The sequence below is a fragment of the Chenopodium quinoa genome, unplaced genomic scaffold, assembly GCF_001683475.1.
Source record: "Chenopodium quinoa cultivar QQ74 unplaced genomic scaffold, ASM168347v1, whole genome shotgun sequence".
In the NCBI taxonomy this organism is placed as follows: domain Eukaryota; kingdom Viridiplantae; phylum Streptophyta; class Magnoliopsida; order Caryophyllales; family Amaranthaceae; genus Chenopodium; species Chenopodium quinoa.
The window spans coordinates 707,152-730,819 of record NW_018745461.1 but is presented as its reverse complement, the minus strand read 5'-3'; the positions used below and the strand labels follow the sequence as shown (position 1 = coordinate 730,819).

Below are 23,668 nucleotides of genomic sequence, written 5' to 3'. Positions count from 1 at the left end.
CAAAAATCCTAACTCGACGATTCAATATTGATCACTTTATCATGATTAGCTAATCGACAACTAATCCTAAATCCTCGAACTCAACCAGATCCGAACAATCCTTATAACAAAACAATAGTATTGGCACAAAATTAGATAAGGGCATATATAGAGGAACAACATTTGAACAATCTGTTAATTACACAACAACACTCGATAATAATAACATTAATAATAACATAATCAAAAGGGCAAATACATAATTGTTTAATCAAGAAATGATTAAAAGAAGTTGGGGTCATAACCATTGCTAGCAGTAGCCAAGATATAGTAAGCAACAATATGACCAATTGAACCCCAAGCAAGAACATCAACAATGTTGAACCCAACAGGGTCATTAGACTTGAGCAGGCTAACATACTCCTTAGCACGAGTATCGCCCGCCTCGAAATGAGTCATTCCATTCTGCTCAGGCACTTGCTTAGCCATGTTCTCTCTTTGGAAGTTAAAGAACACAAATCTTCCTAGGAAAAGTGATAGTCCTGTACTCAGACTTATCACCAATGATGGGTTCAGTTCAGCTCTGCAGGTCATCGCTCTTCTTTTTCCTGACATCGAAAGGCTACTGCTGCTGCGGCTGATGTTGCTGCTGAGCTGCAGGGGACGTAGCCCTGCGAAAGACTTGCATTTGATTAGCTGCTGCTGTTGCTGCTGCGGCTGCTTTGTGGTGCAGGGTGCTAGTAAACTGCTGCTGCTTAATGCTGCTGTTGCTGTTGCTGCTGCCATTTTTTTTTTACGGTTTTTTTTTTTTTTTTTTTTTTGGGTGATTTTAGAACATGAAAATTATATGATATGAACTATAAAATGATCATGTAAAGATGAAGATATCTGAAAAATGGATATGAAGAATGATGTCCACAAAATCTGACAGACAAATCAGAATATTTTTGTGGGTGGTATTTGAGGATTTTTTAAAAAGATTTTACTAGGTGAGGTGTACTGTTTTTATTGGTTTGTTGTGGATCAAAGATTATATTATTAATCCTATAGTTTTTTAATATTGATTAAGTATGTTTGGGTTTGTTAATTATCAACAAATGAGGATCCGTGGCGCAATGGTAGCGCGTCTGACTCCAGATCAGAAGGTTGCGTGTTCGATTCACGTCGGGTTCAAAACCCCGAACTCATTGGATCAAATTTTTTTATTTTTTGGGTTCTTGCTGCTGTATGACTTACATATTGAGAGAATATATTATTGTATTTATGAAATTTAATAAAGTTGATTGATGATGATTTCTGTTTTACGTAGCACTACGATTTAAAAAAGGTTCAATTCTACATCGATCAAGCTAGTTTCATACTCTTAATAATAACCACGTACAATGAATGTTTTACGACTTCAAAACCTCCAAAATTTCTCTAAAAATGTGGATATTAGCCTTTAATTTTTAAATTTTTTGACTTTTATCATCCGAAAATAAAAATTGTCGAAATGTTTACTATGGTCCCTAATATCCTCCGGGAGTCCAATTGGGTAGGTGGAACCAACTAATTTGCCTTTAAACGGCCAATTTACCGATTTACAACTTGCACCGATTTCATTAATTCAAGCCTATCATGAACATTTATGACAATATATAATGATTACATATGGTTCCAAATGGCATTATATGACCCCAAGATGTGTCCCCTAAAATCTCGAGTCTTTTCGTCAACGGGCCCCAAAACCTCTAAAATTTCTCAAAAAACATGGATATTAGACTTCAATTTTGGAATTTTTTGACGTTTTTTCGCCCAGCAATAAAAATTGACGAAACGTTTACCATGGTCCATAATACCCTCCGAGAGTCCAATTGGGTGGGTGGAACCATCCAATTTGCCTTTAAATGACCAATTTACCGGTTTACAACTTGTACCGATTTCATTAACTCGATCTTACCACGAACATTTATGACAACAACTAATGATCATATGTTGTTCCAAACGGCATTATATGACCTTGAGATATATCCCCTATAATTTCAAAACTTTTTGACACCGGGCCCGAACCTCCAAAATTTCTAAAAAAGCGTGGATATTAGCCTTCAATTTTTGAATTTTTTGACTTTTTTTCGCCCGCAAATAAAAATTGCTGAAATTTTTACAATGGTTCCTAATACCCTCTAGGAGTCCATTTGGGTGGGTTGAACTATCCAATTTGCCTTTAAACGACCAATTTACCGGTTTACAACTTGCACTAATTTCATTAAATCAAGCCTACCACGAACATTTATGACAACATATAATCATCATAAATGGTTCCAAACGGCATTATATGACCCCGAGATGTTTCCGCTAACATTTAAAGCTTTGCGAGTCCGGGCCTCGAGACCTGCAAAATTTCTAAAAAAAAACGTGGATCTTAAATCTTTAACCTTCAATTTTGGAATTTTTTTCGCCCGAGAACAAAAATTCCCGAAATATTTACCATGATCCCTAATACCTTCCGGGAGTCCACTTGGGTGGGTAGAATCATCCAATTTGCCTTTAAACGACCAATTTACCGGTTTACAACTTGCACCGATTTCATTAACTCAAGCCTACCACGAACATCTATTACAACATATAATGATCATATATGGTTCCAAACAACATTATATGACCCCCATATGCATTCCCCTAAATCTCAAAACTTTTTGACACCGGGCCCCGAAACCTTCAAAATTTCTCAAAAAACGTGGACAATTAACCTTCAATTTTGGAAATATTTGACTTTTTTTCGCCCGAAAATAAAAATTGCTGAAAATTTTACCATGGTCCTTAATACCCTCCAGTAGTCCAATTGGGTGGGTGGAACCATCCAATTTGTCTTTAAACGGCCAATTTACCGCTTTACAACTTGCACCGATTTCATTAATTCAAGCATACCACGAACATTTATGACGACAAATAATGATCATATATGGTTCTAAACGACATTATATGACCCTAAGATGTATTTCATAGAATCTCAAGGCTTTTCTATACCAGACCCTGAAACCTTCAAAATTTCTCAAAAAACGTGGATATTAGCCTTTATTTTTGGAATTTTTAGACTTTTTCGCTCGGAAATAATAATTGCCAAAATGTTTATCGTGGTCCCTAATACCCTTCAGGAGTCCAATTGGGTGGGTGCAACCATCCAATTTTCCTTTAAACGGCTTATTTACCGGTTTATAACTTGCAGCGATTTCATTATATCAAGCTTACCACGAACATTTATGACAACAATAATGATCATATATGGTTCCAAACGTCATTATATGACTCCGAGATTTATTTCCTAAAACTTCAAGGCTTTTCGACACTGTGCACCGAAACCTCCAAAATTTCTTAAAAAGCGTAGATATAAGCCTTCAAATTTGGAATTTTTTGGTTTTTTTCGCCCGAAAATAAAAATTGCCGAAGTTTTTACCATGGTCCCTAATGCCTTCCGGGAGTCCAATTGAGTGGGTTGAACTATCCAATTTGCCTTTAAACGACCAATTTACCGGTTTACAACTTGCACCGATTTCATTAAATCAAGCCTACCACAAACATTTATGACAACATATAATGATCGTAAATGGATCCAAACGGCATTATATGACCCCAAAATGTATCCCCTAAAATTTTAAAACTTTTCGACACCGGGCCCCGAATCCTCCAAAAATTCGCAAAAAGTGTAGATATTAGCCTTTAATTTTGTTATTCTTGACTTTTTTTTGCCCGAAGAAAAAAATTGCCGAAATGTTTACCATGATCCCTAATACCGTCCGGGAGTACCATTGGGTGGGTGGAACCATCCAATTTGCCTTTAAACGACCAATTTATGGTTTACAACTTGCACCGATTTTATTAATTCAAGCATATTACGAACATTTATGACAACATACAATGATCATATATATGGTTCCAAACGGCATTATATGTCCTCGAGATGTATCCCCTTAAATATCAAGACTTTTCTACACAGGTCCCCGAAACCTCCAAAATCTTCAAAAAACGTGGATATTAGTCTTCAATTTTGGAATTTTTTGACTTTTTTCGTTCGGAAATAAAAATTGCCTAAATGTTTACCATGGTCCCTAATACATTCCGGGAGTCCAATTGGGTGGGTGCAACCATTCAATTTGCCTTTAAACGGACTATTTACCGGTTTATAACTTGCATCGATTTCATTAAATCAAGCCTAGCACTAACATTTATGACAACATATGATTATCATATATGGTTTCAAACGGCATTATATGTCCTCGAGATGTATCCCCTTAAATATCAAGACTTTTCTACACTGGTCCCCGAAACCTTCAAAATTTCTCAAAAAGTGTGGATACATCTCGAATTTTTTGACTTTGGAATTTTTTGACTTTTTTTGCCCGGAAATAAAAATTGCCAAAATGCTTACCATGGTCCTTAATATCCTACGGGAGTCCAATTGGGTGTGTGGAACCATCCAATTTGGTGTTAAACGGTCAATTTACCGGTTTACAACTTGCATCGATTTATCGATTTACAACGACCAATTTAATTAACTTGCACCGAACCTGACTTGAACCGAAATTAACCCTAACCCGTTTTAACCCGTCAAAACCCGAATTTAACCCAATTTGTTACTAACCTGACCTGAATTCATCCCGACTCGTTCTTAACCTGACCCGAATTTAACCCACCTTGTTACAAACCCGACCCGAAATCAACCCGACTTGTTATTGACCTGATCCAAATTCAACCCGACTTGTTATTATATTGACCCGACTCGAATTTTACCGGACCTATTATTTACCCGACTCAAAAATTCAACCCGATCTATTACTAACCCGACCCGAAATTAGCACAACTTGTTATTGACCCGACCTATATTCAACCCAATTTGTTCCTGACCCGATTTCAAATCACCTTAAATGCAATTTAGACCACCTTACTATTGTTGATCAAAGCATTTTGTGTAGGGAGACCAAGTCAGTCCAAGCCAGCAAAAGAAATGAGCATTATCCTCAAATTTAAGAGTTAAATATAGTATATATTTGTTGTATGCTCAAAGGAGATAATTATCTTCCTAAATTATAGACTATAGTTCCCTTGTATATTGTCATATATATTATAGTCAAAGGAAATAATTAGCTTGATAAAAATGATAATTATCTATTTATAATTAGTTGAACCCGAATATGACCTGACTTAGAAATGATCCGACCTGATTGTAACATGCAAATTATTGACTTGAACATAACCCAACTTGAATCCGAGGTTGTCCCGACTTGAAAATGACCCAACCTGATTATAACCCGCAAATAAATGACTTGAACCGAACCCGACTTGAACCCGAGAATGACCCGACTTGAAATTGACCCGATCTGATTATAATCTGTAAATTATTGACTTGAACCGAACCCGACTCAAACCCTAGAATGACCCGACCTGATTCTAACCCGCAAATTATTGACTTGAACCAAACCCGACTCAAACCTGACCTATTGTTCACCCGACCCGAATGTAACCCAACCTGTACCCAAACCCGATAAGAAGTATGTCCCAACGTGACCTGACTCAAGCATGACCCAACCCAAAACCCGACCCGCATAGGCTGTGGAATTAATCCGAATTGACCCGACCCACTCTTACCCGACCCATTTACCCGAATTGACAGCTCTACTTATGAGTCTCGTCTTTATATGGTTAAGTTGGCTTAGATATACACAAACTTATTCCTATAATTTTATGATAGTAATTAAATAATTGTAAGGATGTTTCAAATTGATCTTTGCTTTGCTACACAATTACAAATGTATACATCTTTTCTCAAAAAAAAAATTGTATACATATGACTATGTGAGCATTTATATATGGAAAATAAAGGATGGATGTTATCTTGAGCTCAAGTGTTGGGAGATATTACATTACAAGTGACCAAATATATCAATATTGTGCAGGTTAGCTTAGTGAGGATCTTACTTCACTTTATGATAAGTTCGAGCTAGATTATAGATTATTGTCTCACAATACAAGTGTCAAAATCAACTTTTGGTGTCATTACTTAAGTGAGAAATAAGTCTATATTTTGGAGTTAAACTATATAATTTGAATAAAGTGATAAATCATAATGATGAATCATCTCACTACACAAATTAATATGATACGTGTCATATTATTTGATAGTGCTACAAAAAGAGGGGGTTAGCTACTTGATGAGATTCAAAACTTGTGGATCTTATTTCTTGTACAATCCTCATTCATAATTCATACGAGTCCCCTAAAACCGAAGAAAAATGAGATAACATAAAGAGCGAGAATACAAGATCCTAAAATAGTCATCCAAGACCCCTCAATTGATGTCAATTCCTTATTATTAGGAGGCACATTAACCTCTATAGTCTATATAGAGCAACATAATCGCATAGTAATTCGGATCACTCATGCCCAAGTCAGTGAAGTAACACCATAAAAAAATCTACCAAACACCTTTTTTGACAATATCTTTGCTTGGAATTCCTTAGTTAGGAGAGGATTATCATCGTTAGATTACGTATTCATAAAGAATTTGAAAGAATAATTTTAAAAAATTAAAATGGAGTGTGCTCTTTTTGACTTCTTTCATCAACAATTGTTCATTATTTTTATGAACAGAGGTTGTATTAAAATTTACAAATTTGAAATTTCAAAAGCTATGCATTGACGACAAAATAATTAGTTATTCTCGAATATAACATAGGTAAACACGGGAACAAAATAAAAGTGTTACTTCGTTAGTAATCATGTTCATATCTATTGCGAATTACAAGTGAATGTTGTTGTCACAAGTTAATAGGTTCTAAGCAACTAGTTTTACTATATACTCCGTAACAGATTTTGACACTCCAAATATTGATTACAGATAAAATCATTGTCAAGTTGACTCTCTAGTTTACATACGGACTGCGGAGTGTTTGGTGGTTAAACGCTTAACCTACTCTTGATCAACAAAATTTCAAATCTATCCAACAAAAATTTGACAATGAGATTTGTCCAACATCTATCCAAGAAATAAACAGCAACTTCTTGTTGTTCAGAAAAATAAGCAAACAATCAAGCAATGTTCTAACAAGGCGAAATTTTCGAAACAGAAATGATAAAACACTCATTCCTCTTCATTTTGATAGAAAAATTTTAAACAGACTAGCCGAATACAAGACAACAGCAAAGTCTGAGAGCAATTACAAAACATAAGCCTAAAAGTTTTGCCTTATTCAAAACCCCCATATTAGGACCTCAATTCAAAACACACTTTGATACTTGTCCTCTAAGCCCTTCCAAACTTTCCCAAACAGCAAAGACAAGCAAAAAAAACTAACATCCTAAGCGAAAATTAAGATATAAGGCACACCACCCCTTTCCTCTTCGAAGACCCAATACGCCAATCTCCGTTCCCCACTCTAATACCTGTAGTGAGCTGGCTTGTATGGTCCCTCGACGGGCACGCTGATGTAGTCAGCCTGGTCCTTAGAAAGCTTGGTGAGCTTAGCACCGAGCTTGCCAAGATGAAGGGCAGCAACCTTCTCATCAAGGTGCTTGGGCAAAACGTAGACCTCCTTCTTGTATTTGCCAGAGTCCTTCTCGTTCCACAACTCAAGCTGAGCAATAACTTGGTTGGTGAATGAGCAGGACATGACAAAACTGGGGTGACCGGTGGCACAACCCAAGTTCATGAGACGACCCTCAGCCAAGACAATGATGCCAGTCTTGGTCTCGGGGAAGACAAAACGGTCAGTTTGGGGCTTGATGGTGATCCTCTTGACTCCTGGGTAGTTCTCAAGTCCAGACATGTCAATTTCGTTGTCAAAGTGACCAATGTTGCAAACAATGGCGTTGTTCTTCATCTTCCTCATGTCATCAACCATGATGATGTCCTTGTTACCGGTGGTGGTGACAAAGATATCAGCTTCAGAGACAACATCGTCCAAGGTCAAGACCTGGAAACCTTCCATAAGAGCTTGGAGAGCACAGATGGGATCAATCTCAGTCACGATCACACGGGCACCAGCTGCCTTCAAGGCTAGAGCACAACCCTTTCCGACATCTCCGTATCCACATACAACACCAACCTTTCCGGCAATCATAACATCGGTGGCTCTCATCAAACCATCGGGAAGGGAGTGACGGCATCCATACAAGTTGTCAAACTGTTAACAAACACAAATACATTATAACCACACCATTTCAAATAATCACATTTTCCTTCCAACAAAGCAAGTTATGATAATGTCAATATGATGATTCGATTCTGATCAAGTGTATCGATATCCAAGACTCGAATTTATACCTTGCTCTTGGTGACAGAGTCGTTAACATTGATGGCGGGGAACAACAAGGTACCGTTAAGCTGCATCTGGTAAAGCCTCTTAACTCCGGTGGTGGTCTCCTCAGAGACACCAACCAATCTTTGCTTCATCTTGTGGTACCTCTTAGGGTCAACCTTCAAGCTCTCGACGATCAAGCCCAACACGAGTTGGAACTCGACATTGTCAGTAGAGCTTGGGTCGGGCACCTTTCCGGTCTTCTCAAACTCCTCCTCGGCCTTAACTCCCTCGTGGATCAACAAGGTAGCGTCACCACCGTCATCAACGATAAGGTCAGGACCGCCAGCGGCACCCCAGTCAAGAGCCCTCTCTGTGCACCACCAGTACTCCTGGAGGGTCTCACCCTTCCAGGCGAATACTGCAGCACTGTCCCTAGCAATAGCAGCAGCAGCATGGTCCTATATAACAAATTAAATCAATAATTCAATTAATTAATCAACATTTCTTGCTAAAATAATGTATGAATTTTATAATAGATCCACAAAAACCGCATCTGAAACTCAGCCAACAGAAAACCCAAAATTCATGCTAAGATCCGATTATTGAGCTCATATTTTCATTTTGAACTTCAAATTTTCATGAAATATTATGATTAAACAGATCTTAGCTTAAAAATTAAGACAGTAACACTGTGATCTACTCAATTCATACTATGATTAAATCCCACAAAAAATAATTAAATAATTAAAGTATATACCAGTAATGCCACCATTAAATCATCCATTTAATATTAATTAAACCCCCATAATTCTATAAGATCTGAGATCTTAAGAATCCAGAAATGAACAACCCATTTCGAATTATTTATTGCACAAATTAAACACTTATTCATTTTAAACTCTAACTATATACCAAATCCCACCAAAAATGATTAAATAATTTAAGTATATACCATCATTTTTATCATTAAGCAAATACCCTACAATTCTAACCATAAAAAAAACACAAGATCTGAGATCTTAAACCCTAGAAAAAACAACCCATTTCAAATCAAAAATTCTACAACTCAATCATTTACTCATTTCATTAAAATCATCACAAAATGAATCAAACCCAACAAGATCCAATCCACAAAAGCAATAAAACCCCATTTAAGATCTGAAAATTCCAAAATCAAGGGTAAACAACAGATCAAAAAAGGGGATTAAATCGAAAAATGACGAGATAAATGAAATTATACCTGGGTAGAGAAGATGTTGCAAGAACACCAACGAACTTCAGCACCAAGAGCAGTAAGAGTCTCAATAAGAACAGCAGTTTGAATAGTCATATGAAGAGATCCAGTAATCTTAGCACCTTTAAAAGGTTGAGAAGGACCAAATTCAGTACGGCAAGACATAAGTCCAGGCATTTCGACTTCAGCAAGCTCGATTTCGAGTCTACCGAAATCAGCCTGAGACATGTCTTTAACCTTGTACTCTCTTCCAGAGGTGGTCTTCTCGACTGACAATGGAGTCGCCGCCATTGTTGCTGAGCTCGAAGAACAGGAAGAGAGAGAAGAAGAAGAGGAGAGAGAAAATGGAAGGAGTGATGAGAAGAGAGAAAGAGGGGTGTAGCGAGGAGTTAAGGGAGTGAGGGTAGGGATATAAATAGGTTTGAAGAGATTGGATTTGACGGTCACGATTTATTTGAATCTATCAATGTTTTGATTTTCAGGGGTTGGTGATTTGGAAATTAAAATTAAATTAAATTGAAAAAAAAATTGAGTTGGGCTAATAATATTGTTGTTTGTTGTTGTTGGTCATGGACTATAATTGTGGAGTGTCATGTTTGAATTTGATGACTCTATAAAAAAGCCAAGTAGTCCAACCCATTTTATCGTTTACTCTAAATTAATAGTCACGTATATTATTTTATGTACTTACGATGTAATCTAATATATATATATATATATATATATATATATATATAAATATAAAGGGAAATTTTTCCTGAGTTTTTAGATAGCCATGTAGGATTTAATTTTCTTAGCGCGCCATGTAAGATTATAAATTTAAGTTGTAGCCAATTAAATAAGAGATTATTAATTTCTTTTACAATTATAATTCAAATGCCACATAAGAAAAATTGACGAATGATATACTAAAGTTTAAATTAATTAAATACAAAATATTATCTTTTGAGATTAGGAATTTTATCTAATATTTTAAAGCTAATATAATAATAAAAATCACATAAATATAAAAAATATTTTTTTAAAAAAATATTAACAAACCGTGCATCGCACGGGCTTCATCTAGTGATAATAATAATACAGAGTATTTTATACTTCGTAAGATTTAGATTTATGTTTTGTGATACACAATTATAACTTTAAGATACTTTATCATTATCTGTTTCTTTTCATTACCTTTAAACGCAATACTTTATTGAAAAATATATATACTTCGTTAAAACATAGTAATTCAGCAGTTTGTTAGATTTGTTTTGATTTTTAATGTCTAAGTATTAATATTTATAATTTTTTATAATGCGTATTTAGAAATATTTCGAAGGGGAATTTCCTTTTCAAGACTCTATATTTGTACCATGCGATTCAGCCTTAATTCTTTCTCTCAATGAGCGGGGGATGCAGAGGTTCATAATTAGAGGAAGCAATGAACGTATTGATTCATGTGAGTGTGTGACATAAGGGGTGGAATTGGTTGCAGGAGTTTGTTGTGCAAAATGAGAAAGGTGACGTTTGATACAATTACCGTTGGTGTTTGTTGACGATTAAGTTTGGTTGGGTCAATCGATTGACCACAGTTTTTGACATTGACCACGGTTTTAGGCATGTGTAAGACAAATGTCATGTAGGATGACGAGAACATTTAAAAGGGGTTCTGAATATACAACTTAACATTGAAAAAGTCGTGAAGGTCAAATAATAATGTTTATGAAAGTGGATTGATCCATATTGGATATCACCCAAAAGATTTCAACCATCAAAGATAAGTAATCAAAGTTAATTAATTACTTATGGTATATAACAGGGCATGTATCATTGTAGTGTTTCTTCCTATATTTGGTTTGTAGATTATGTCTAATGTAAAAATTATTCCTTATATTATGACTGCAGTCACATTAATATACGCTGGTTAATTTGTTTAGATCTTACAACAATAATTAGGGTTTATTTTCAGACAATTGATTGTAAAATCAATTGAAATGTAGAGTTTTTCTATCTCATCGATAATTTTATTTTTATTTTTATTTTTTATGAAAAGAACTTGGTTTTGTTTCCTTGATTATTGCTTATAGTATAAACGTGTTAGAAATTACAAAACTAAAGTAAAGGAAAATATAAACTAGGTAAATGAGGCTAATCTCTGTCATTAGGCTAACAATAACCTATGTAAACGTTGGGATTAAACTATTTTAATTTACTACAGCCAATCTGTATAACAAAATAGATTATTGTTTTCGTAGGTCCAAAGTATCTACATTTACACGATGTATAATGAGTTATAAAGTCATCAAAGACATCTTCTTTCTCTTATGTGGGACTAACTTTCTCAATCACCTGCACATTTGAAGACTTCTAATCCTCTCAAGTCTCAAAAATAGAGGGGTAGAACAATTGAAGGCCTTTGAATTTGACTCTTGCGTTACCAAAATTTATCAAAATGTACTGAAGAAAAACACTTGATAACTCATGCTAAAGTTATATGATTGCAAAATGCAACCCCTCGCCTACTTCATGCTCGCATCAACAATTCTTGTATATTACCAAAATACTTCTCTTTCTTTTCAATTCTTGTATATCTTCAACAACCATACACTTCCTTTAAGTTATTACTTTCCTATCACTTAGACACTTAAACTTTTGTTTGAAATTAGATATCTCATGCATCAACACGAATACAATTTGGTTTACAATTTATGAAGCATCTTGTAATTAATAATGCCCTAATTATGAGAATATGCAGCAACATTGCAACAATAATCATACAAAGCTAAGCTGATTTACTCTTAATTCTTCGCCATTGAAGACTATTCACAACAACAGATGGGTGGAAGGCCTAGGATTTCTTTGAATGTGATTCTATATATAGATCAAAATATATCAAAATTTACTCGATCAAGAAGAACACTTAACAATAAATTCATGTTAACATCCTTTTATGTTTGATTGCAAAATGCAACCCCTACTTAGGGTCTGTTCTCATACGTTGTAATTCAGTTCAGTTCAGTTCAGCTGAATTCAGGCAATGAGAACATGCCCTTAGTTACACATACTCAAACATCACTCTCCCTTTCCGATAAATACTCAATCCTCGATAACTATGCACATTCTACTAAATATTGATTTACTATAATTTTCACTTTTGTTGTCAATATTGTTATATTTTATATGTCATGCATTAACGTCATTAGACTAAACATATTGTAAATTTGTACTCCGTAATGCACTAATGGTCCTATATGGATACATTACAATTAAGAAAACTCAGGGAAATCATCAATTACCACAATCGGCATTAAAGATGACAATCGACATTGCCACAATTACCATATATAGCTACAATACATGTTAATTCATTCTTCTGCCAATAAACATTAGAAAACGAACTATAATCAAACAACCAAGGAAATTTTATAAATGGTAAAATGTCACTCTACGATCACCTACTCTATAAACCAATCAATAGACGTTGCATAATGAACTTCAATTGTTGTTAAAAGCTTTAAAAAGACTAGTTCTAATACTCCGTAATATTCTATTATGGTCATTGAGCTTTTTTTCCCATGCTTCCTTCTAAAGTGAAAAACCGTTTATACCACCAACAAAAAAGTACTATTTTAACTTATTTTTATTTATTGATAAATAATACCTCCTATTTTTTTTTTTTTTTACTTGACCTGCTTTTTTTATCACGTTTATTAATACAAAACTTTAATGAATCAACAACTTTAATTTTCTATAAATAATAATTATAAAATTTATATTTTATGGTAGTACTTATTGAAACGAATTCAAATAGTTCTCACATGAAATTGTTTTTCCTTATATATTATTCACAAAAGACTGTTAAAGAATGGTTAGTAAATAGTGTAAAATTTAAAGTAGGTCAAGTAAAAAAGAACGGAGGAAATAAGAATTATTTTGATAGGGGTAATATCTTGCACAAATAAATTTACTTCGGGTTAGTGATTGATCCTTCGACAAAAGGGAGGAAGAAACAGATGGTGATAGATTTTTAATTACTTGTAAATCTCCCTATTGAAAATTTATTCGATATCTATGTTATGTACACATACACGGTAATTTAAAGTCTACTAAACACAGACTAATCCAAATTAAATTACCTCGTAAAACTAAATCAAATCCCAATCAGGTGGAAAGTTCTCTTAATACACGTTGTCGTGTTCCCAAATTCTTAAGTCGTCAACCCAAAACTTGGGTTTGTTATGTTCCGCTTAATGTTAGTTTAGTTAAGTTCAGTTCAATTGAACCCCAATCAATTTAGTTCAGTTCAGTTCAGTTGTATTCAGTAAATCGGAACATGACTTTAATGAAGCCAAAACAATTCTCTAAATTCAAACACTTAGGGCCTGTTTTGATTTATTGAACTAAAATGAACTGAACTGATTGGAGCTGAACTGTAATGAACTGAATATTTTATAAGAGAAGTAAATTAAGAATTGAACTGAACTGATTGGAGCTGAATTGAATTGAATTGAACATAAGTTGAAGAGAACAAGCCCTTATTGATCTCAATGTTAAAAGTTTTGTAGGATGTACAATTTTTTAATTTTTTTTTAACTAAAATAGTAGAGGAATTATATAAAAAATAATTCATGTCATTTGGGCTCCACAATATGAGTGTAATTCTACGATTCTACAACATCCACAAATGAAGATTTTTATTGTTTCCAACTTTATGGTTGGTATTTGGTAATGAGTGACCTTTTTTTTATTATTTATTCTGGTAGTGAGTGACTTTAACAATGGCAAAATGGCGACACCCTTACGATGTTGATCTTTTTTCCCTTTTTTCTATTTTATATTTTGGTGAAAGTATAATTTAGAATTACATATACACTCTTTTCATTTTAATTTACTTCATTTTATTTTTCCGTTTCAATTTAATTTGTTTATTTTTGTTTTTGACAATATATTACTCATTAGGGAGTATTATTATTGCCCCCTCAAAAAAGGGAGTATTATTATTGCAATACTTTCTCCTTTCACTATTTGATTTACTCCCTCTATTCCACAATAACTTTTACAATCAACTTTTACACACATGTCGATGCATTAATTTGATCTTATTTTTATATAGTTAAAGATTAATAAAAAATTATAATAAAAGTTATATTATGAAACTTTATATCAAAACTTATCTAACAACATATTTTATGACTAAATATATTTTTATTATGTTAGTAAAAGTTTATAATTAGAATGAATATATAAATAGCGAAAAAAAAGTCCTAACGTATTAGTTATGTTGAGAATTGGGATGGAAAGAGTATATCCTCGATTCCTTAAATTGATAAATTAGGTGTAACTCTTGAGAGAAGGACCTCTTCATTTTAAGTCACGATCTCGTATGACTTTAATTTAGTCCATTTGACTAAAATATCTTTGTTTCTTCAACTCAAATCTACAATAATTCAATACTACATCAATTATTCTCTATGTTTAATTTAATAATATAGTGTTTATAAAAAACTTAGATTTGGCAAATGTAGTGGCTTTTTAGTTGTACTTGTTTCAGTGAAGTTGGTGAAACCAATTCTTTAATATTTTACGCATATGGCCATATGGGCATAATCGCATAATTGATCCATGAAGATCTCAAGGCACCTATACATTAAATTTTTAAGAAAAATGGTAATCTAAACTCCATTACTTTTTTTTTTTTATTTATTTTATTTTATTTTATTTATTTATTTATATTTTTTTTTTGTTTGTTAATTGTCTATGAGATTAAGAAAGTATTTTTGCATTCTCTATAACTAATGAAAAATCACAATATTAATTAGGGATACATTTTATTCACCTACAAGAATAAGTTTTAAGGTTAATTAGGGTTTATCAGATTTAATCAAGAATTGGGTATAAACATAAAATAAAATCATGATCGATTAGGTAAATAGAATACACCTTAAATTGAGTATTGAGCAAATAAATTGTCATTTTGCAATAACCCCATTGTCATAATTGTTTTTTAGTGTTTAGAGAGCCACAAAGGGCGGGGGTGAGAAATTGAGAATCAATTCTATGATCCCTTGGAACCTGGAGAAAACTCTAACCATTTGAGTTATCCCTCACTCTCACCCCATTGTCATAATTGTTAATCATAACCACGTTATATTCACTTTTGGCCCTAGAGAGTTGAGCTTTCAAATTAGGCTCATTTAGTGTGTAATAATTTGTCCTTGTCTATAATGAATTGATGAAATCTTCAACTCCAACAATTTTCTTAATAATTATAACTTCTTGTCGAATTTACAACTCTCAATAAAACATAATGTCAATGTTCCAAGTGTCACAACCTTATAATTTCATATATACAATTTTAAAATTAACCTAATTTATCAAATAAAAAGCCAATTAAAGTAACATATTCTTCGTACCTATTTATCACTTTTATTAATTGCTTAGAAGTTAGTTATTTTGCATAATAAGACATGTAACAAAAATAACAATCACCCACACAACCCCACCAACAAAAACTATTTGTGATCACAATTAAACACCATCACATCCAACAAAAAAAAAAAAAAAAAAAAAAAAAAAAAAAAAAAGCTATTCCTCCTTTAATAAGAAAAACTTAAAAAGAAAAAGGCCAAAGAAAAAAAAAAAGTTTTAGTAATGAGAGTGAAATGAAGTGGTGTCGGTGGCCCATTTAAACAGTAGAGGTGAACAAGTGTATGAATTTTCGTATAATCAAACGAAATTGGTGCAAGGCCACCGGACAATGAGTGACGCTACACACTTCATTGGCTCACGTTCACTAGTCGCTGCGGTATCAACTCACCTTTTTCAATTAAAAAAAAAAACCTCTTGGGTGCATTGAATAAGGGAAATAAAAGTAGAAATACGAAGTATTGAATTAAATTGAACATTAATTACATCGATCGATGCATGATTTTGTCATATATTTTTAAATTAACACCAATTTAGGAAATATTTTAAATGTTTATTTAACGTCATGCATGGAGGGCGTTCGTTAGCAAGATTTTAACATAAACTTTGGCTCATTTTAATCGGTATATTTATCAAATTAAAACTTTGGCCCATAATATCTTTGACTATCATTATGGCATAAATAGTAGAAAAGTCAATATTAAGAAGTATACATTGAGTTCATCGATCCCAACTAATATCAACACAACCATGTATTATCTATCTAAGTAAGCAGCATTGGAGATCAAAGTGGAATATGTGAATAATGAAAAAGTCACATTAAGGGCATATTCTGATTGACCGATTTGAGCTGAATTGAATATTTTATGAGAGAAGGAAATTAAGAATTGAAGTGAAAATAATCTAAAGAGAACAGGTCCTATGGCACTTATATATTTTGAAATATAAGGAGTAAAAAAAGACCAAAATTCCTTAGTTACGAGTTTATGACCCCTCCTTTTGAATTGACGGTTTTTTATACAAGGTAAAACTGCGGTATGATTTTAACATAAACTGATATAATACAAATTTTTGGAGGTAAAAATACCCAATGCCGCACGACCCAATTAGAAGTCAACATCTGGCCTTCTCCAATGTTGAGCTAGCTCCCCCGAAATTGGCCAACCAGAGCTCGCTACATGGCAAGCAGCATGGAATTCCCCGGATGATGAGACCTACACATGACACTTGCATATGTATTTTGCACCCAATCAAAATACACCTTCTTAGCGCCGTTGTGGCCTAGTGATGACCGTAATATAAGACAACTTAAAATACCTCAATCATTTATTGATGAGACATGTTCAATTCATTATTAGATTTTCCGGCCATTTACCATAATTCATCAATTCAAAATGAATTTAATATAATCCCACATTATTATATTTTTCGTTAACCATAATTTATTATAATTAGTGCATAAGTCAAAAGGGGTGCCAATTATAAAAAAATCTCTATTCACTAATGAGAAGTTCATGCATGCATGTAGGCTGGCCAAGTTATATATTCTCCCTCAATTTCAATGCATTCACTAGTTATATTGTCCAATTAAGCATTTGTTTCCTTTAAATAATATCAAATTTAAGAATGAAGAATGTGTTTTATTAAGCTTAACAAATAACTAGGAATGTAGGAAAGTTGATTGTGTCTTTCTTTACACCTGTACTACTTGTACTCCATAAACTTAGCAAACAATAAGCATGTCAATATAACTGTATTACTTTACATATATAAGCTATATAAAATACATGCTATTTTATTTTGTCCAATCCACCAACTCTGACCACTAATTTTTATTAATTCTTTTAAATAAGCAATTAATCAGCCAAATTAAAGCTCGTGACTAATGAAGAGGGTTAATCATACTAGCTACTAGCCTACTACTATTACAACTCACTAGGTTGCCACTTTTATAGTTGGTGTTTGGTAAGGACTTTTTATGCTTTTTAATACATAGTATACTTTATCTTACCAAAAAAAAAAGCAATTTTTTTTTAAATTTTTATTATGACACGACTCAAACAAAATTGATCATACTATAGTACATACTACAAAATAATGACTAAACGGAATAATCATTTTTAGTTTATATAGCCGACTCCATTTATACTATTAAGACTTTGATTAATTGATTGTTACTGTAGCACAAAATTAAATTGAATACTTTGTACTACGTATTTGTTTTCAATTTCTAAAACTATATTGGACAAAATTTTCATCTTTGTCCAAATATATCATTCGACAACTATGATATAATTATAGACTATATTAGTATTTTTAATTTTTATATATTGGTAAAATAGAGTTATTTTGGTACAAGAAACCTTTTCTTTTGGAATAAAAACAAAATATACTCAATCATTATAATCCTGTCAATTCCTGTAATTTAATTGGGCCAAAAATATATTTCATGAATGTCAAATAGTTGGGTCTCGGGTACTTAAATAGTTATTGAAGTTAATTATCTAATCATGGTCATTACCAACTCCCAAAATTAGCTTTCTCTAAGTATGAAATTGCTAAATAAAGTCATTACTTTTTCATACAATTCACCAACCACAATAACAATGACATAATCAAACTCCTTACTATGTAGTATTGTACACCTTATTTCTCACCTACTACATACTACCACGTACATTTTCGCTTTGTTGTACTTGTACACCAACCTTTGCTTAGTGGCATTCCAATAATAACAAGATTTTATTTGTACAACAAAGTCTAGGTATATATTCACATGATCTGATATTTCTTAAGTTCATAAAAGTTTGGTAAAGTGTGCCAAGTTAAAGATCGATCAAGCTTGTATTAAAATGTAGTTTGAAACTTTCTTAATTTGACGGACTATATCAGTAAAGATGTGATCAAACTCAAATCTGATCGAGAAATAACCTAATTGATAATGTTTTGAGTTTTAAAAGTTTATAAAACTACACTTCTATTCTATGAAAGGAATGAGTTTTATTCTCAAACCTAACAAGATATACAAAGTATATGACTAAAATAATACAGATATAGAGTTGCTAAGTTGCTCATCTTATTCAAAAACTTGGTCCAACTCAAATTAAAAAGACATACGAAGTAACTTATACATTGTAGTGTAGTATTATCATCATCTAAATTCTCTTGATCTGATCTCCTATAAAACTTAAGAGCTATAGCCTTAACTTATACGTAATATTAAATATTAAAGAAATACCTCTTTAATTCTACATTTTCTTAAATTTGAAAGACCAATTCATATGTAATAATTTCATTGTAAATCAAACTAAACTATAACTATCACAATTTCTTTTTGTTCATACCCTCAACTCCTCAAGCACCCTTAGGATTCAAACCTTATACCTCTGAAATCGAGTCACACTTTGTAGGTAGTTTGACAAGTAGTTGTATGGATAACTATAATATACTCCATCCATATTCTATGTTGTGGACTAGTGGGTTAGTGAAGTCCACAAACCGCAAAGGGCCCAAATCAGATATTTTTAACCATATTATATTTATTTTAATATATTTTTTTAATATTATTCCAAAATAAAATACTAAGAAATACTGTATTTTATGTGTCGACACTTTCATTTTCTCAGATCCAAAACCAACCTCTTCTTTCTCTCTCCTCGTTATCTCTCTCTCCACCAAACCACAGTCAAAAAATAACATTAATTTTAATTATTTTTATTTCATTATCTAAATATATTTTTAAAAAATTAAAAAATGATGCACCAAATCTCATCATCACTGTACTACAAGGACATAAAAGTAATTTCACAGCCCTCCATTTCCCTCTTTAAATCTCCTCCGCATTTCATCAAACACCTTGTGTGCACTCCCTCTTCTCTCCTCCCTTCATCTTCTTCTTCATCCATTCTCAAATCTTCTGCAAACCCATCTTCTCTCTCCTCCCCTCTTTCAATGGATCCCGTCAATGTCTGGGGAAACACTTCCCTCGAAGAAATCGACCCAGAAATCTTCGACCTCATTGAGAAAGAAAAGCGTCGTCAATGTCGAGGCATTGAGCTCATCGCATCCGAAAATTTCACCTCATTTGCCGTCATTGAAGCTCTTGGATCTGCTCTAACCAACAAATACTCAGAGGGTATGCCCGGAAACCGCTACTATGGTGGCAACGAGCATATCGATGTGATCGAGAATCTTTGCCGATCAAGGGCACTTGAATGTTACAGGCTAAACCCAGAAAAATGGGGTGTTAATGTTCAGCCGTATTCTGGGAGTCCGGCGAATTTCGCGGCTTACACGGCCGTGTTGAATCCGCACGACAGGATTATGGGGCTTGATCTTCCTTCAGGTGGGCATTTGACTCATGGGTATTACACTGCTGGTGGGAAGAAGATCTCTGCAACTTCGATTTACTTTGAGAGTTTGCCTTACAAAGTGAATTTCCAAACTGGGTATATTGATTATGATAAGCTTGAAGAGAAAGCTTTGGACTTTAGGCCTAAATTGATTATTTGTGGTGGAAGTGCTTATCCTAGGGATTGGGATTATGCCAGATTTAGGTCTATTGCTGATAAGTGTGGTGCTCTTTTGCTTTGTGATATGGCTCACATTAGTGGCCTTGTTGCTGCTGAGGTATATATCTTTATTATTATTATCATTATTATTATTTTTCATTTGATTTTTGTTGGTTTTTTTTTTTTTAATTATTAATTCTTAGATTTTATTGTTGTTCTTGAATTATTTAGTGTTGATTTGATGTGGGTTGTTGAAAATAATTGATTATTAGATCTGGTCTTGTGATTATTCTCATTTAAAATTGTTTTTTGGGTTGATTATAGGATGTGCGATCTGATTTTGGTGAATTGGTCCATTATTGGATCTGGAATTTGTGTGTTTTGTTGTATGTATCGAACAGGCTCGTTTGGTAGGTGGTAATAGATGGAGATATTGTTAGTGAAGTTAAATGTAATTTTGCATTCATGGTAATAGTTTTGAGGAAATGACAGTGATGAGAAAGACTGTATAATGTATCTGTCTCTAATTTGCATTTTACTGAGTAATATTATGCATTTGTTACCATTGTGTTTGTATCTTGTGTATGGTTGTTTTCCTATGAAGTAATTGGTTTTACTACAATAGTACAATGTAATAGTGTGTGTATAATTAGCATTTTGTTCTAATCATCTCATTATCTGGCTGTTGTAGCTTGTAAGGCTGTTATCAGTGGATAAATAAGATGTTATTACTGATAAATTTGGTTGTTGCTTGTTAGAGATTCAGAATACTATTGAATTAGATGGAGTATATATTGATAGTGTGGATAAATAAGATGTTATTATTGATAAATTTGGTTGTTAGAGATTGGGAATACTCTCCTTGATGAAGCTGGTTAAAGCGATATGATGGTTGCATGAAATTGATACACTTGCATAGCTGATCTCTAACTTTTGCTGATGTTTTGATTGCAGGAAGCTGCTAGTCCCTTCGATTACTGTGACATTGTCACCACCACTACTCACAAGAGTCTTAGGGGTCCAAGGGCTGGTATGATTTTCTACCGTAAAGGCCCAAAACCACCAAAGAAGGGCCAACCCGAGGATGCTGTTTACGACTTCGAGGACAAGATCAACTTTGCTGTTTTCCCTTCTCTGCAAGGTGGTCCTCACAACCACCAAATTGGTGCCTTGGCTGTTGCTCTTAAGCAAGCCATGTCTCCTGGGTTCAAGGCTTATGCCAAGCAAGTGAGGGCAAATGCTGTTGCAATTGGAAACTATCTTATGAGCAAGGGATACAGCATTGTTACTGGAGGAACTGAGAACCATCTTGTTCTCTGGGATCTTCGCCCACTTGGATTGACAGGTAACTTTAAGATGAACCATTTGGCATTTCTTTTGCTTCATTCTTTACTACAATGTGAATCCTTGGAAGATATGTTGTAGATGTTCAAAGCATTGAATTATTCTCAATATTTTGGCAGGAAACAAGGTGGAGAAACTATGCGATCTTTGCAACATCACTGTCAACAAGAATGCTGTGTTTGGTGACAGCAGTGCTTTGGCTCCCGGAGGTGTACGAATTGGTATGGATCATAAAAGTTTTAGTTATTGTATTGAAAGTTTGAAACTTAAAACCAACACAAGTAATAGTGCATCACTGCATTAGTATTTTAATTGTACATGTTATAGGTGTTGGTAATTATGTGACCTATAGCAATGATAATTTGAAACTTAAAACTAACAGTTAGTAGTGAATTGGTATATTGATCGAACATATTTTAGCGTTTTGGTACTTATGTGACCTAATGACGGATAGTTTTGAACGACAAAATTTGTTTCAAGTGGGTTAAATTACATGGAATGAAGGGAGTGTTGCTTCTTTGTACCAAGTATTTAGACTAATAGGATTATTTTGACTTCTTGGTGCAATGCATATAACTTGAACTCATGGAAAATTGGCCAATTAGAATATCTGGCTTGCCATGCTTTCCAATCTTAAGTTAGTGTCTCCACGGTAAGATTTATTTCTTTTTTGTCCTGAGGTGATCATGATGGCTTAGATTCCTAATGCCAGGTTTATAATGCATCTGTACTTTCATTAGTTATCACGTACAAGATTATGGGAATGGGAATTTTTCAACCTGGCTGCATTTGTTTGACAGATATGAATAAATATTCTTATTTTGTATAAAAAATTCTCCATCTTTTGACTTATATCCACCAAAATGGACTGTAGCTCTAAATTTAGGAATTGTGCGCTTGTAATTCCACACTGCTCCCTAATTTCCCTGCTAAGCAATGATGTATTAACATAAATTGTGTGTTTGGTAGGTGCTCCTGCCATGACTTCAAGAGGACTCTTGGAGAAGGATTTCGAGCAGATTGGTGAGTTCCTTCACAGGGCCGTCACCATCACTTTGAACATCCAAAAGGAGTATGGTAAGCTCCTCAAGGACTTCAACAAAGGTCTAGTGAACAACAAGGAGATTGAACAACTCAAGGCTGACGTTGAGAAGTTTTCGTCTTCATATGACATGCCTGGTTTCTTGAAGTCCGAGTTGAAGTACAAGGACTAAGTATTTTCGTGTAATGATAATCAGGATCACTTCAGTTTTCTCCACGAGCGAAGCCTCCAATGTTATGCTGTCTCAGTGGAAGAAAGCTAATTGTGCTTTTTAGTAGTATATTAGGGGATTTGATCCAAAGAAAAAAGTTCTGGAATTTTTACATTTCAGTGAGTTTAGTTATTTTTTCTTTTCTTTTTTCTCTATGGAAATTAATTAAAGCAGTTTTTCATTTGGAGGTGAAATTTATATGAAATAAACATTGTAAAATTGCCTTATCTTCTCCCTTTACACCCGTGCTTTTATCAAATTAATTAGGTAGCCTAGGTTGAATGTCGGGATCCTTAACTTTCTCAATGCTGTAATGTCAATCCTCTTGGATGAAATTTGCTGCTTGCTCATTTTAAAAAGCAACGACGAATACTCCGTAACTAGTTCCAGGCCGATTGATGTTGAATCACTCAATTGTTATGGTGCCAGTATATGTTCACTATTAGGTTTAAGCTACACACAATGTTTCATCAATTTTTGGTGACTACATATGCTGTTTAATTTGTAATTAACACACCATAAATGGGTGTATAAATTACATTACTTCATCTAGGGAAGCAAAAAGGTTGTAATTAGTCGATGATTTAAACTAATGAATGTGAGCTGGTGTGACTCAATACTTCGTATTATCTTCTCAGATGTTCCAGGTTTCAATATTAGCAAGTC

The 23,668-nt window shown here is 33.7% G+C and overlaps 3 protein-coding genes and 1 non-coding gene across 4 annotated transcripts; 2 read left to right on the top strand and 2 right to left on the bottom strand.

The window, feature by feature from the left end:
- Positions 1–120: 120 nt before the first annotated feature.
- Positions 121–899, bottom strand: LOC110715000 (photosystem I reaction center subunit V, chloroplastic-like). Its single transcript, XM_021893565.1, has one exon. It carries the CDS (start codon positions 763–765, stop codon positions 262–264), a length of 504 nt encoding a protein of 167 aa, XP_021749257.1. The 5' UTR covers positions 766–899; the 3' UTR covers positions 121–261.
- Positions 900–1,080: 181 nt separating this feature from the next.
- Positions 1,081–1,152, top strand: TRNAW-CCA. Its single transcript has one exon. It is a non-coding gene; the product is annotated as a tRNA-Trp (tRNA).
- Positions 1,153–7,067: 5,915 nt separating this feature from the next.
- LOC110714762 (adenosylhomocysteinase) lies at positions 7,068–9,879 on the bottom strand. The gene is made up of 3 exons (XM_021893308.1): positions 9,493–9,879; positions 8,276–8,710; positions 7,068–8,135 (listed from the first exon to the last, which is right to left on the bottom strand). Exons 1-3 carry the CDS (start codon positions 9,775–9,777, stop codon positions 7,389–7,391), a joined length of 1,467 nt encoding a protein of 488 aa, XP_021749000.1. The 5' UTR covers positions 9,778–9,879; the 3' UTR covers positions 7,068–7,388.
- Positions 9,880–19,567: 9,688 nt separating this feature from the next.
- On the top strand, positions 19,568–23,369 carry LOC110714912 (serine hydroxymethyltransferase 4-like). Its single transcript, XM_021893466.1, has 4 exons — positions 19,568–20,523; positions 21,360–21,750; positions 21,869–21,970; positions 22,719–23,369. Exons 1-4 carry the CDS (start codon positions 19,648–19,650, stop codon positions 22,961–22,963), a joined length of 1,614 nt encoding a protein of 537 aa, XP_021749158.1. The 5' UTR covers positions 19,568–19,647; the 3' UTR covers positions 22,964–23,369.
- Positions 23,370–23,668: the final 299 nt, after the last annotated feature.